The sequence below is a fragment of the Carcharhinus amblyrhynchos genome, chromosome 1, assembly GCF_965287045.1.
Source record: "Carcharhinus amblyrhynchos chromosome 1, sCarAmb.v2.hapA, whole genome shotgun sequence".
Lineage (NCBI taxonomy): Eukaryota > Metazoa > Chordata > Chondrichthyes > Carcharhiniformes > Carcharhinidae > Carcharhinus > Carcharhinus amblyrhynchos.
Window position 1 is genome coordinate 73,936,786 of NC_137324.1, and position 13,657 is coordinate 73,950,442.

Below are 13,657 nucleotides of genomic sequence, written 5' to 3' on the forward strand. Positions count from 1 at the left end.
AGGAGTTGCGTTCTTAATTTCATGCAAAATAATCTGGTTTCTTGTAAAGTTCAGTAAAGTGATGATTATGCCAATGCCCAGGCTGTGGTATCTAAAAGAAGAAAGACCTTCATCAATCCTCATTCAGTGTCTTCAAAAGGCTATTCCTCTAATGTAACAATACACCATGGGTGATAGTCAAGATCCAGGGATTGTGTTACGAAAGGTTACTGGTATTTAGACAACGAAGAACACAGCATTTAAACATAGGATTTACTGATGACTGCATCTTGCATTGAGATCAGCGACGGAAGAGTTCCTGCGAACGTGTATTCAGACAGTGTGTGCTCCATCAGCTGACTCATTAGACTTGAATTCAGCCTGGCAATTTAGAAAGGCGCTTAACCAATATCTTGAACGGAGGGGTTTCCCTGCTGCCTCCGCCCCCCCCCCCTCCCCAGCCCCCGCCTCAATTTTGTTCGGTATTGATGCATTTAATTTGACACACAAGCAGACTCGGGATTGCGTACCTCCCCACCCCCCACCAAATAAACAAGATTTGAACATTATTTCACATAAATAGAAATACGAAATGTTATTTTCTCTATAATTAAATCTGGATAATCGCTGCAGAAATCTGCATTTAATTATTAAGCCTGCGACTGTGAATGTCAGCATGTATCGTGTGTCGTAATTGGTACGTCGAAACACAAATACATTGGCATAAGACTCTAGAAATAGAATAACACTTGAAAATGATTGAAGATGATTTGAAGGAGTCTAAGCAATCAACGATATGACTGCCCTGTCATCATTCCCATGGTAAACATCATCTGCAGTGTAATCAAGCAATGCAGAACATTTTTTTACATTTAGTAGGGAGAATGTTCAAGGTGCCACCCAATCTAAAGAGTAAACATTGATTAACTTTGTCGCGTTACATTAATTTGTGGATTACATTGTACCTGCACCAAACAGCCCCTTTGCCCCTCTAAGTGATACATCACATTTAAGAGCACAATCATTTCCGATGTGTAAGAACCGCACCACCAACGCTTGGGTCTTCATCTTCAAGTGGTCATAAAACTTGCTTTGAGAAGGTACTGTTTGAATACGGGATTTTTCCCAAACTTTGATCTGCTCAGCTTTGATTTCACACTACAATCAGACAGAGATTTCAAAGCGCTGATCAGTGGAAGTGTTAACATTTCGGTTATTATGTTGACACAGATATGCTTTGAGATTGCAATTATAGCGGTTAGCGGGTCCTACCACATGACATCATGGTTTACAAAGTGCAATAACACAACAGACACCTGTTATGAGGTCGTTGCTACTCATTTTGTGTAATTCATCATTACTGCTTAAAACAAAAATGTAATTAAATTGGAAATCTCTCCATTGCTGGAGCATCGCCAGCTTGATGCGTATGCACACGCACCCTTCAGATTTTTTCAGCATCTGCCCTCACGTCCCGTGGAAGAATTGTTCTTGACAAATGGATTAAGTAAAACAATGGAATTATTTTTCGCGTTAATATAGATATATTACAAGGTGACCGCACTCAGAAAAGATCCATCACATTGACGTTGGAACCAGGGCAATTATTGCAAATAAACCGAACGAGACAAACCTTGCTCTAAGTATTGAAGAAACACTTTAGAATGGTTCCAATAAAGAGTGCCTCTATATTGCCCTAAAAGATTACAATGCTGCTATTTCTGACACACTGAATTCTTAGATTTAGAAAGGGCAAAGGTTCCCTTTTCAGCCCTTGGAGCTCTTTATTAAGAATCCTGTTTCAGTACTTCCTGGAATTCCGTGACTGATAAATAGATGCAGACACCAATACTTCCATCCCAGGTCAGATTCTGGCAAATAAAGGCTAAATCACAGTCATAAGTCCATCCATCTTTCTTTTTAACAATGAAACGACTTCGAAATGAAACTTGTGTGTTCCTATCCGGAAGAGGGGATTTGTAGAGTTTTTTTTAATCTTTGAAGTTCAGAATGTGAGCGCGGCTCAAGTTGCTTTTTCTGCCTTGAGTGAGAGATCGCTTTAGCCGCACTGGAATACGTGATTTACCAGCACTAGAGTATGTTATTTACCAGCACTGGAAAATGTGATTTACCAGCACTGGAGCATGTTATTATATCATTGCTGTATTTGCGATTGAAGTTTGGTTTCAGAAATCACTGGGTGTTTTTTTCTCCACGCATTAATGTGCCTGGGCAGGTACATGTCTTAGGGAACGCCTCCACTTGTACCGTCCCTTGCACCTGTTCCACGTAATGCAACACATCAAGCAGTACTTATTAAATCAAACTGCCCGATGTTTATATAAAATGCATGTCTTAGACCAGGGAAGTAACTCCAATATATTACCACCTTGAGCAAAAGGTAAGAGAAGGCTTCCCAGCAGTTTTACAGCAGCAAATAAGTTGGAACGGAGATTCTGAGTACTCAGCTATTATATTTTTGTGCATTGTCGATCTTCCCAGTTGTACTGTTAGTATGTTGAACATTGTAAGATTTCGTTGTCTCGTGGGCTGCAGTTGAAAGTAAATAAATACAAACTTTGGCGACCTGAATGAGACGAGTTTATTAGCATATACCCAGAGGGCTTATTTACATACGGTATGTATATAAACAGTCGGCTAATCTGATCCGTTTCATAACAGCACCAAAGTAGAATATGTTCGTTCCAAGCGCTAAACCTCTGCGCTTTTAAGAACATGCAATAGGTGGTGGAATACTTAGAGAAAAACAGACAAATTATCAGTGGCGTAACTTTTAATTTGGTGTCCCTTGTTTTTTTTTGTCTTCCATTCCCCGTTTCCTACTTTAGCGTTGAACTGTTTTCTTGGTTGTGGACAGCGACTCACCATGGCTCCGTTAGCCGACATCGGGAGCTACTTGGTCGGTCTGGATGCTGGACACATGGCGGCCCCATTCTTTCTCCCTGCGGCGGACGCCCCGGTCCTCCTGAGCGATCACCTCGCTCAGACCGAGAGCAGGTTATCGCGAAGCACCACCACGGACTTAATGCATTTGCAGGGAATTCTGCGAAGGAGGCAGCTCTACTGTAGAACTGGCTTTCATTTGGAAATCCTGCCAGGTGGAACAGTGCAGGGGACCAGACAGGACCACAGCCGATTTGGTAGGTATGCCTTTTCAAAAGAAAAGAAAATTTCTATCTTCGTCAATTTTCATGACGCGCTGAACTTTGCGTGTGTCACTAAATATAGAAACAGTGAAACGTGTGAAGACTAGTTGATTCCCATCATAATCAGAAATAGATTGATCCAAATTTCTTGGGTTTGCCACTATGCTCTAATATTCACTCTGCCTCCGGTTTTTGGCTGATTTGTTGCTGTCGGTTCTTCATGCATCGGTTCATTCTGCAGGAATAATTCAATCGTTTGTGATATAAGCAGGTTTTGTGGATATTAAAATACCTGGATGAATATTTGCATGTTTAGAATTGCGTTGCCACTCGGCTGTATTTTTGATTTACGCTTCATGTTTGAATTCAGAGCAACAGAGTCGTTATGGCGCAGAAGGAGGCCATTTGGCCCATCATGTCCACACTGGCTCTCCAAACGAGCATCATGGCTTAGTGCCTTTACCCCGTACCCCTGCAATTCTCAACTTATTACAAAGGCTGGAACATTTGTCCTGCCCTATACAATATTTGCTCCCAAATTGAATAAACTGCAACTTTTTTGGGGGGAGGTAGGGGTGGGGGCTGGGGCGGTCACCAAATAAGTTAATCATAATGATCCTTTAATTTTTGCATGCCGTTTAACTTTCTAGGGTGACGGCATCAGATAAAATTCAGACTTTCAGCAGCATATCAAACAACTGGAGACATTCTCTTCAAACACCTCACTTTGATTCTGCCCCTATTCCCCATCTGACTGATGTGGTGTGGCCAGGAGATGAATCACACTTTCAAACAGGTTTAATTCCATAAACGTCTTAGTTACACGCAATATCTTAACCACGCCGAGTGGCTATGACGTTGAGGCACTTTTAAGACTGAATCAACATAATTTTTTTCACAAAAATGAGAAGATCCTCTATTTCAGAACAAAATACACGCTCCGTTTGCAGATTGAAATAGAAGCGCGATCCTCAGCGGCGCTGGCGATAAAGTGCACAACTTTCAACATTTAAAGAAATCCTGGTTAACTGAACGGTGCCGAGCCACGGGAATGTGGTCACGGCTCAATTCCCCAGCCTCTCAAATACCGATCTGAACAGGTCATGCACTACGGACCTAAAACCTTATTATTTAATCTTTGGATTTTAACCAAAATAACATATCCGCGATATGTCTCCGCTTTCTCACTGCCCCCGCAGATATCTAATTAATATCAAGGATACTTCTCAAGAATTGGGAGAATCGCCAACTGAATCGAGCGGGGAGCAGCGTGGGCATGAGTTTAGAATTCGGGCATTTTTGTCCCGCATCTTCTTGTAAAAGCCTTAAAAAGAAACTCCTCCACTTGCCAGGCTAAACTTCTGTGTTATCAAGAGAGCGACATGGAACGGTGCCCAGATCATCTTCAGTTTTTGGCAGGCACCTGCGGAAATTCTAGAGACTATGTGGTCATATTATAATCCCAGAATTATACAACCACTTCAAGAAATCACCGTGTTTATTATTCTGAGCACACTATACAGTCCTATCCCCCTCTGACCATTGTTCCTATGTGTTAGTATATTTCAAAAGTATTGCAGCAGAACGTGCCATCACCCAACCAAAATAAACATTTAACTTTTTAACTTATTCAAAATGACTTTGAAAATGCAAACTTTCAAGCCTTCCCTCCCTCTGTTTTCTAGGGATTCTGGAGTTCATCAGTATAGCTGTGGGCTTGGTCAGCATTAGGGGAGTGGATAGTGGTCTGTACCTGGGAATGAACGATAAAGGAGAACTCTATGGCTCGGTAAGTAATGCTGTGTTTTCAAACAAAAAGTTTATACCAGGAACAACCTATTTCATTTAGTATTGCAGCGTGAACACTTTGTGATAACTCTTGTACGAATTATACCTGTATGATACCAGAAATGCGCAAAACACCCTATCCAGAGCTATATTTGCTGCTTATGACTGTTGAAATATTTTAAATAGTTATATTGGAGGAAGAATACAAGGAGATCAGAGAATTATTAGTTAAAGAACATCTTGAATTATATTGTGTCATATCCAAAAGTCGTTATTTTATTTCACTTTTGAGTCAGACGATAAATACTGGGGTAATATAGAGGAACTTGTTCATAGCTTTTTAAATGCTAGTGTTATTTAGTTATTAGTTTGCATAAAACATATGTTACTTTCTCAAATATCTTCAAAAACGTCAAAAGAAACAATTGTATATCGTTTAAATGAGATTTTAAAATTCCCCCTGTTTTTGTCTTGTACCTGTCCAATGAAGAAAGATCAATTCCTGGGACAACTAGGATCAATCTAGCTTGAAAATGCTGTTTTAATTCTGTTGTCAAAAGGGAAAGTTTAAGTTTTAGCAGGTACAACATGCACTCAACCAATGTTTCCACTGCAAGTTTTTCTTTTGATTTCTAGGTTCATTTTATAATTGTCCAGAAACAAACTATGAGATAACAGCCTATTTAAGAATCTCACTATATACTTAGTACATTGCATTCTTAATCCAGCTGCCATGAAACACAAGTCTACAAGTTTTAAAATTCAATACTAATTAACACTAATTAAGTAATCTCACTTAGATAGTTAGTAATTATAAATCATCCTGGAAACAAAAATAATACTTTGGTGCAGTGGGGACCACCACTGAGTCTCTGATTAGACAACATTATAGCTTGGCATCGGCAACTAAACTGAGTTTCTGGCACTGTCATGGATGCAAGGAGACCTCAAAGCTGTTAACATTTTTTGCTCCAATTAATGTAATCTGGGTTATACAATAAATTTACCTAGCTGGAATTCGAATGCAGTAGATTTATTGTTAAAGTGATCAGTACATTTAGTAATTAAGAGGGGAGGCGATGGCCTAATGATATTACCTAGACTATCAATCCAGAAATCCAACTAATGTTCTGGGGACCCGGATTTAAATCCTGCCATGGTAGATGGTAGAATTTGAATTCAATAAAAAGTAGCTGGAATTAAGAATCTACTGATTGTCGATTGTTAGCAAAACCCATCTGGTTCACTAATGTCCTTTAGAGAAGGAAATCTGCTGGTCTGGCCTACATGTGACACATGTGGTTCTGTAACTCCAGAGCCTCAGCAATGTGGTCAACTCTCAACTGCCCAGGGGCAACAAGGGATGGGTAATAAATGCTGGCCAGCCATCAATGCCCATGCCCCATTAATGAATAGAAAAGAATTCATGATTGGCAACTTTTTCTGTATTATTCATTATGCATGCTGCCACTATTTCCACATTAGTATAGTATACAATATTCTAAAATAATGTGCGCCAATCTTGTCATTTTAAAGTGAAAAACTTGCTGGTAATTAGATAACATAATGGGATGAATATCATTGCATTTGTAACAGTAAAACTGGTAGATTAATGTAATTTATTGAAACCATTGCAGCAATTAGTAGCCAAAAATAAATATGATGATGTGCATAAATAATTCATAGAATGGAAAGTTGACTCCAAGCTACAATATTTTCATTTATTAACAATCAAATTATCATCTACAGTTTTTTTTCCTGTAATAGACTTGAGTTCCAGCAGGTGGTGCCTAAATGGCAATTTCCCTGCAGTGGCTTCTGGCAATGTTGTCTAAACCATTAGGGACCATTTCTTTTTAAAGAATGATATATAATTTTGCACAGTGTATTGATTTAAGAATTTGTCATTTTATATCAATCTAATCAACACTAATCATAAAAATTAAATTCCAAAAATAAAAATAAAACTATCTAAATGAATGGGCTTTTTAAAATAACTGAATAAGTTTTTTATTGCGGTCAGGTTTTTAGAAGAATTGCCTTGTTATTGGACAAGATTTGGCAACCTAATTTAAAGCAGCCAATATCATATTAACAATTCTGGACCGAGAACAAAAAAAAACATGGTGGGTTGTTGTTGACACTATATTGATGGGATGCATTTTACATGTTGAAATTGAGACTGCAGTCACTGCATGACACTTGCATGAAATCCAGCATGATGACATGATGGTAACCTGCCATCCAGTCCACCCCAGTCCCCGATGAAGTTAGACAGGTGCCAAAAGCAGAAACCCACTGGATATTTTGGAAAAACTAAGCTTCATAACAGGCCAATAGACTGAGATACCACATTACTCATGCCATTTTTTAATGGGTGCATTGGAAAAATCTTCAAAGGGAGTTCCCCAAGGTATAAGGAGTCATTGCAAGGATGGATAGAAAAGCTGCAAGTGGGACAATGACTGACTTGGAATCTACTGATGAAGATGGGAGAGTTTACCAGTGTTAGAAATTACTTGAATATTCATTTGAGCCTTCAATGTGAGATATTGTCAGTAAAGGATGTCTAGAGGTAGACCTGAAGTTTATTTTCTGCACCCCTGTTTGGACCCTGAGATCACTGTTCCCATGGGTATTGTCCACCTTGGAGAAGGCTCCTCCAGTGAGGAGGAGAGGAGAAGGAGAAAGCGGAGGGGAACTGGCCAGTGATAGGTGAGTTGTGTGCTGCTGAGCCAGGATCTGGAAAGGGGAGATAATACCAGCTGTGGCCAGACAGAGGTAGGCAAAGGCACTACCCTGCCAACAGAGTATGCTGGCAAAGAGTGACCTACATTCAAATGTCAGAGCACCAGTACCTGAGAAGATTGCATCTCTCCAGGGAGATAGTCGTATCAATATGCAGCAGGCGACGGTGCAGAGGGACCTCGGGGTCCTTGTGCATGAGTCGCAAAAACCCAGCCTGCAGGTGCAGCAGGTGGTCAGGAAGGCGAATGGGATGCTGGCCTTCATAGCGAGGGGGATTGAATATAAAAGTAGGGAGGTCTTGCTGCAGCTGTATAGGGCATTGGTGAGGCCGCAGCTGGAGTACTGTGTGCAGTTTTGGGCGCCGCACCTGCGCAAGGATATTTTGGCCTTGGAGGGAGTGCAGAGGAGGTTTACTAGGCTGATACCGGAGTTGAGGGGGTTGAGCTATGAGGAGAGGCTGAATAAACTAGGCTTGTACTCGTTAGAGTTTAGAAGAATGAGGGGAGATCTCATTGAGACGTATAAGATGATGAATGGGATGGATAGGATAGAGGTGGAAAGACTCTTCCCGCTCAAAAAAGACAGTAGGACTAGGGGGCACAGCCTCAAGATAAAGGGGGGGCAGTTCAGAACGGAGTTGAGGAGGAACTTCTTCACTCAAAGGGTGGTGAATCTCTGGAATTCTCTGCCCGTTGAAGTGGTGGAGGCTGCCTCGCTAAATATTTTTAAGAAGCGGGTTGATGGGTTTTTGATAAGAGAGGGGATTAAGGGTTATGGGGAGAGGGCGGGAAAGTGGAACTGAGCCACGACAGATCAGCCATGATCTTATTGAATGGCGGGGCAGGCTCGAAGGGCCAGATGGCCTACTCCTGCTCCTATTTCTTATGTTCTTATGTTCTTATGTGATCCGTTTTTTGGAGAGATTGCCTCAGATTGTGTTGACTGATTGCCTATGCCTGTGGTATTGAAGGCAACAATGGCTCAGAATCTTTCCACTTCTGGATCCTGAGTCCTTTGTGGGATTTTGCAGCTAGCAGCCCTTCATTGTATGAAAGTTTTTTTTCAGAATTATTCAGGTGTGTCTATGAGTCCATTTAATTCAGTGCTGACAACTCTAGTCAAGCAGGCCGAGCGAGAGGGTTTGCTAACAGCCTGTGCTGGAGACCAGCTGCTGACGCTTATGTCACTTTGCCTGGGGTGACTTTGGTAGGTGTCCTATGGTTGCCGAAGGCTGTGAGGGCCCCAGTATGATGGCAGTCTGCTGCACAGTGACGGGAGGCACATCTGTCACCATGGCACTCAGAGGTATTTGTGTTAAGAGGAGAGGAGTGGAGGCAGAATCTCCACATGGTCCTGGTAATGATGGCAGGTCCTCATCCACCATCATCAGGGCTATGTGAGCTACTCAGTTCAGGGCAATTAGTGATGGATAATAAATACTGGCCCAGACAGTGATGCCCACATACAATAAACAAATAAAGAAAGACTCTCCATGGCATTCACCAGTCTCTCAATGGAGGGGGTCATGCATTCTAAAGAGCTGGTGATTGCAGTGCTCATGGCCTAGATGGACACTTCCACAGTCTGTGCTAATACATACAACCCCTCTGGAATACTTGCCACATCTCTACGTATCTCATGCTGTCATTCAGTGTCTACTCTTCATGGATGATGTCAGATGCTTGTCAGCAGCCTGGGGTTCAGCATCTAGGTTGCCTCCAAAACTCCTCCAAGTGCCAAAGGATTGTTCCATCTCAATCTCCAAGAGCTGGTGTCGTGACTGTGATGTGCTCACTCCAGTGTATAGATTCTTTTGGGCTGACTCATGTATTCCCGCTGAGGTATATGTATCTGTGCTGGTGCTGGATGCAGAGCAATAATGCTATGCTTAATCTGCTGAGGCTTCACCCTTCTCCTACACGGCCAATGTTCACTTGTGCGAGAAACAAACAAGGTGCTTGAAGGTCACCAACATCCATGGAAACAAACAAAGAAAATAAAAACAGGAGTAGGACATTTGGCCTTTCGCGTCTGCTCCACTATCAATTATGATCATGGCTGTTCATCAAATTCAATACATTGATCCTGCCTTCCCCCCAAATTCCTTGATCCTTTTAGCCCTAAGTGCTTTATCTAATTCCTTCTTGAAATTGCAAAATATTTTGGCCTCAACTACTCTCTGTGATAGTAAATTCCATAGATTCACCACCCTCTGGGTCAAGAAATTTCTTCTTACCTCAGTCCTAAAAGATTTACCCCTTATCCTCAAACTATGACCCTTAGTTTTGGATTCCCGTACCACTGGGAACATTCTTTCTGAATCTATCCTGTCTAACCCTGTTAGAACTTTATAAGTTTCTATGAGATCCCCTCTCATGCTTCTAAACTCCAGTGAATATAATCCTAACAGACTTAGTCTCTGCTCATATGACAGTCCTGTCATCCCTGGAATCAGTCTGGTAAACCTTTGTTGCACTCCCTCTAGAACAAGAACAACCTTCCTCAGATAGGGACGCCAAAACTGCATACAATACTCCAAATGTAACCTCACCAATGCCATATACAATTGCAGGAAAACATCCCTATCCCTACACTCAAATACTCTCGCAATGAAGGCCAACGTACCATTTGCCTTCTTCACTGCCTACTGTACCTGTGCACTTCGTTTCAGTGACTGGTGTATAAGCACACCAAGATCTCATTCAGTATCCACCTCTCTCAATTTACACCCACTCAAATAACAATAACTATTATGTTTGCTGCCAAAGTTGATAACCTCACAATTATTCACATTATACTTCATCTATCATGTATATGCCTAATCATACTGAAGCACCTCTGCATCCTCCTCACAGCTCATCCTCCCACCCAACTTTGTATCATATGCAAACTTGGAAATAAATGCATTTAGTTCCCTCGTCCAGATCATTAATATATAATGTGAACAACGAGGATCCTATCACAGATACATGAAGTACTGCACTTGTCACTACTTGCCAATTGGAAAAAGACCCATTTATTCCAACTGTTTGCTTCCTGTCTTCTATCCATCTCAAGGCAATACCTGCAATTCCATGTGCTTTAACTTTATGTAGTTATCTTCTATTGAGATCTTGTTGAAAGTCTAACATCATGCTTTTAATTGTGCTCCCAATACTTCCTTTGTTGGTAGCCAACAATTCTTAGTGATCCTTGCTCGCTAACAGGCGTTGCAGATCATAATCCCACCCTGGTGCCATGTGGATTGGGATTTCTGCCTCATGCCACTTTGTGCACTTAGTCAAGGCACTAAACAATCCTACACTTGACAAACATCACACCCTCACACCCTTCTTTATAGGTCATCTGCAAATTCATTGCACTCTTACCCTGGCAGATCATTAGTGGCATTTGAACCCCTTATGCAATTACAGTCATATCCTTCAGATGATTCCATGGCTGCTGATTATCTTTGTTGCCTCATCCCAGGCTTCTTTGGCCAGACTGAGAGGTCTCTTCCCAACATGAGGCACGAGGATCTCCCGTTGATCACTCACAGCCAAGAGGAGGACTGACAGGTTTTCATCATCAAGTTGTCAGGGCATCCTTGGGCTGTGTCCCTTTGCAGCTTCTTCCTCCATTCTTGCAGACATACAGCCTCTATGGAGAGACAGACGGAGTTAATAGGTATAATTGTCGTCTTCTTCTGAACAATTGACAATCATAAAGGGGATGGAGCAGGTGTGCTCAAATGTTCTTTCATCCCTTGCAAGGATCCTGAATGCTACATTGCTGGCATAAGTGTTATCAGAATGTAAAAACAAGATCTTATTTGCTGCTGCTCTAATAGTTCAATGGATTAAACAGTCTTATTGGTTAAAACTTCTGCCTCCAAATGAATACTTCTGCTGCAGCTGCCATCTTGCCACGATGTTTTAAGATGGTGGTCATGACTGAATCCTGGTTTATGGCCTCTCTCCCTAATCATCCTGGGGCCCTATATAGGGCCTATATATAGTTGGCTGGCTTCCTGCTGAGTCGCCACAAATTGACTACAAGATGCCTTATTCAGCATCTTTAAAAGGCAGGGATAGGAGTCTACAATCCACCAACTCTTGAATTGGCTCCCCCGCTGCCACCCCCACTGCACTCTAGCTCCCCAACAAGTTCTTCTTATCGTTTTTCTACTTTTCAAATGAGGACATTTTTTGAGGTAGGCTTTTCTGATTCTTCACATAAGCATATTGCCTCTGTATAGTACATAGGGGAAAACTGAGTGAAGCATTGCATGCCTTATGGAAACCTGCCTGATTTCCTGCCTTTTCATTTAAATGGACGAAAAATCTCCTGCAATCTTTAGCATTGAGCAGGACAGGAACAGCCATGTTATATGAACAGTATCACCTTCTTCTAAGTCTCACACCATCCTGTCTTCAATATATATCAAATGTTTGTTTATTGTCATTGGGTCAATATTGTAACAGCACTATGATCTCAAGGATTGTAGCAGTTTAAGGAGAAATTCTGCCATCTTTTCAGGGTCACTAAGCCAATAAATGCAGCCTTGTCAGTGCCATCCACATCCCAAGAACAAATAAAAGGAATGGGAAAACTTATTTATGAGCATGCACTTTGTCAATTTTGATTTTTCTTTATGCGCTGTGCCCAGATTATTCAATATGTCCGGGTATAAGAACAAGAACACTTAAATAATATTGTTCATCTGTGGAATCATTTATTACTCTCTTGGTAATCAAGAGATATACAAGATTTAGTTCACTGAAACAATTTATGTGCATATGATGAGTCTTTATATCTGCAAATAAGTCCATATTTACATAAATATTTCATATTCTGCAACACGCTATTATCTTTGAAATAAATTTGCTGACAGTCAAGATATCAAAATCAATCTTTTCTGTAATCTTACCAAAAATTGTAAAGATTTTAGCTGACTATTTATTTGCAATTATATTACATGTCTTCATTTTCTATTATGTTCCTTTTAGGAAAAACTGACAGCAGAATGCATCTTTAGAGAGCAATTTGAAGAAAATTGGTACAACACGTATTCTTCGAACCTGTATAAACACAATGACACAGGACGACGATATTTTGTTGCACTTAATAAGGATGGATCTCCAAGAGATGGGAGTAGATCCAAAAGACATCAGAAATTTACACATTTCTTGCCAAGACCTGTGGATCCTGAGAAAGTCCCTGAACTCTATAGAGATTTATTAGGATATAGTTGAAGCTTACCTGTTATAGATCAACTGAAGAAGAAGAATTATGTATCCTGTTCTTCACAGGAACAAGGATGGAGAGCAACAGCATCCTACAGCTGCAAGCAGTTGGGAGAATGGATTCAAAAGGATGCCTAGTCAAAGATGTGGCCTTAGATTCTTCAAATGAGAAGCACTTCAAATGTGCAATTACCTTTTCAGGATTTTACATCTTAAAACTATGAGTTCACAATTTACTGACATCAGTAATGTTATATTGTAGCAGCAGATGAAGGGAAGTTGCATGTTTTGATCATGGACTTTAATCTATGGTGCTGCTGGTGCCTTTTCTCTGGGATGCAAGTTAAATTGACATGGTAGTGCCACAAAAGATGTCCCTTCATGTAACTGTGGAACAATACAACCTGGGCTTGGTGCAGAGAGGGCAAAGCATCATCCTAAAATATCCAATATGAAGACCGCTAGACTATTCACTCTTACCACGGAGTATCAAAATACTGAAAGAGTTACTTATAGCACATTGGTATGACCTCCATCAAGAAATGATGGGCAGAACTTGGACTCATATTGTCTTGGGCAACGTTGGACAGGAGTCTTTTTACAGTTCTTTTGGGATGGATGTATTTATACAATTTCAAATCACATATATTTATTTTATATAATTATTTATTAAGCAGAGTTTATTTTTACTGAGAAATGTACAGGTGAGATAAGAAAACACAAATGAACTGTGCCAATATTCACTCAGAG

The 13,657-nt window shown here is 40.8% G+C and overlaps 1 protein-coding gene across 1 annotated transcript; it reads left to right on the forward strand.

Annotated features, from left to right (window-relative positions):
• Window positions 1-2,866: 2,866 nt before the first annotated feature.
• Window positions 2,867-12,916, forward strand: fgf20b (fibroblast growth factor 20b). Its single transcript, XM_080198161.1, has 3 exons — window positions 2,867-3,140; window positions 4,832-4,935; window positions 12,671-12,916. Exons 1-3 carry the CDS (start codon window positions 2,867-2,869, stop codon window positions 12,914-12,916), a joined length of 624 nt encoding a protein of 207 aa, XP_080054287.1.
• Window positions 12,917-13,657: the final 741 nt, after the last annotated feature.

What these genes read in the sequence shown, in the direction of transcription:
- fgf20b (XM_080198161.1), top strand. Translation starts at nt 2,867, where the DNA reads ATGGCTCCGTTAGCCGACATCGGGAGCTACTTGGTCGGTCTGGATGCT. An exon ending in ACAGGACCACAGCCGATTTG is followed by an intron (nt 3,141 to 4,831) that starts GTAGGTATGCCT and finishes TCTGTTTTCTAG; the next exon opens with GGATTCTGGAGTTCATCAGT. An exon ending in AAGGAGAACTCTATGGCTCG is followed by an intron (nt 4,936 to 12,670) that starts GTAAGTAATGCT and finishes TGTTCCTTTTAG; the next exon opens with GAAAAACTGACAGCAGAATG.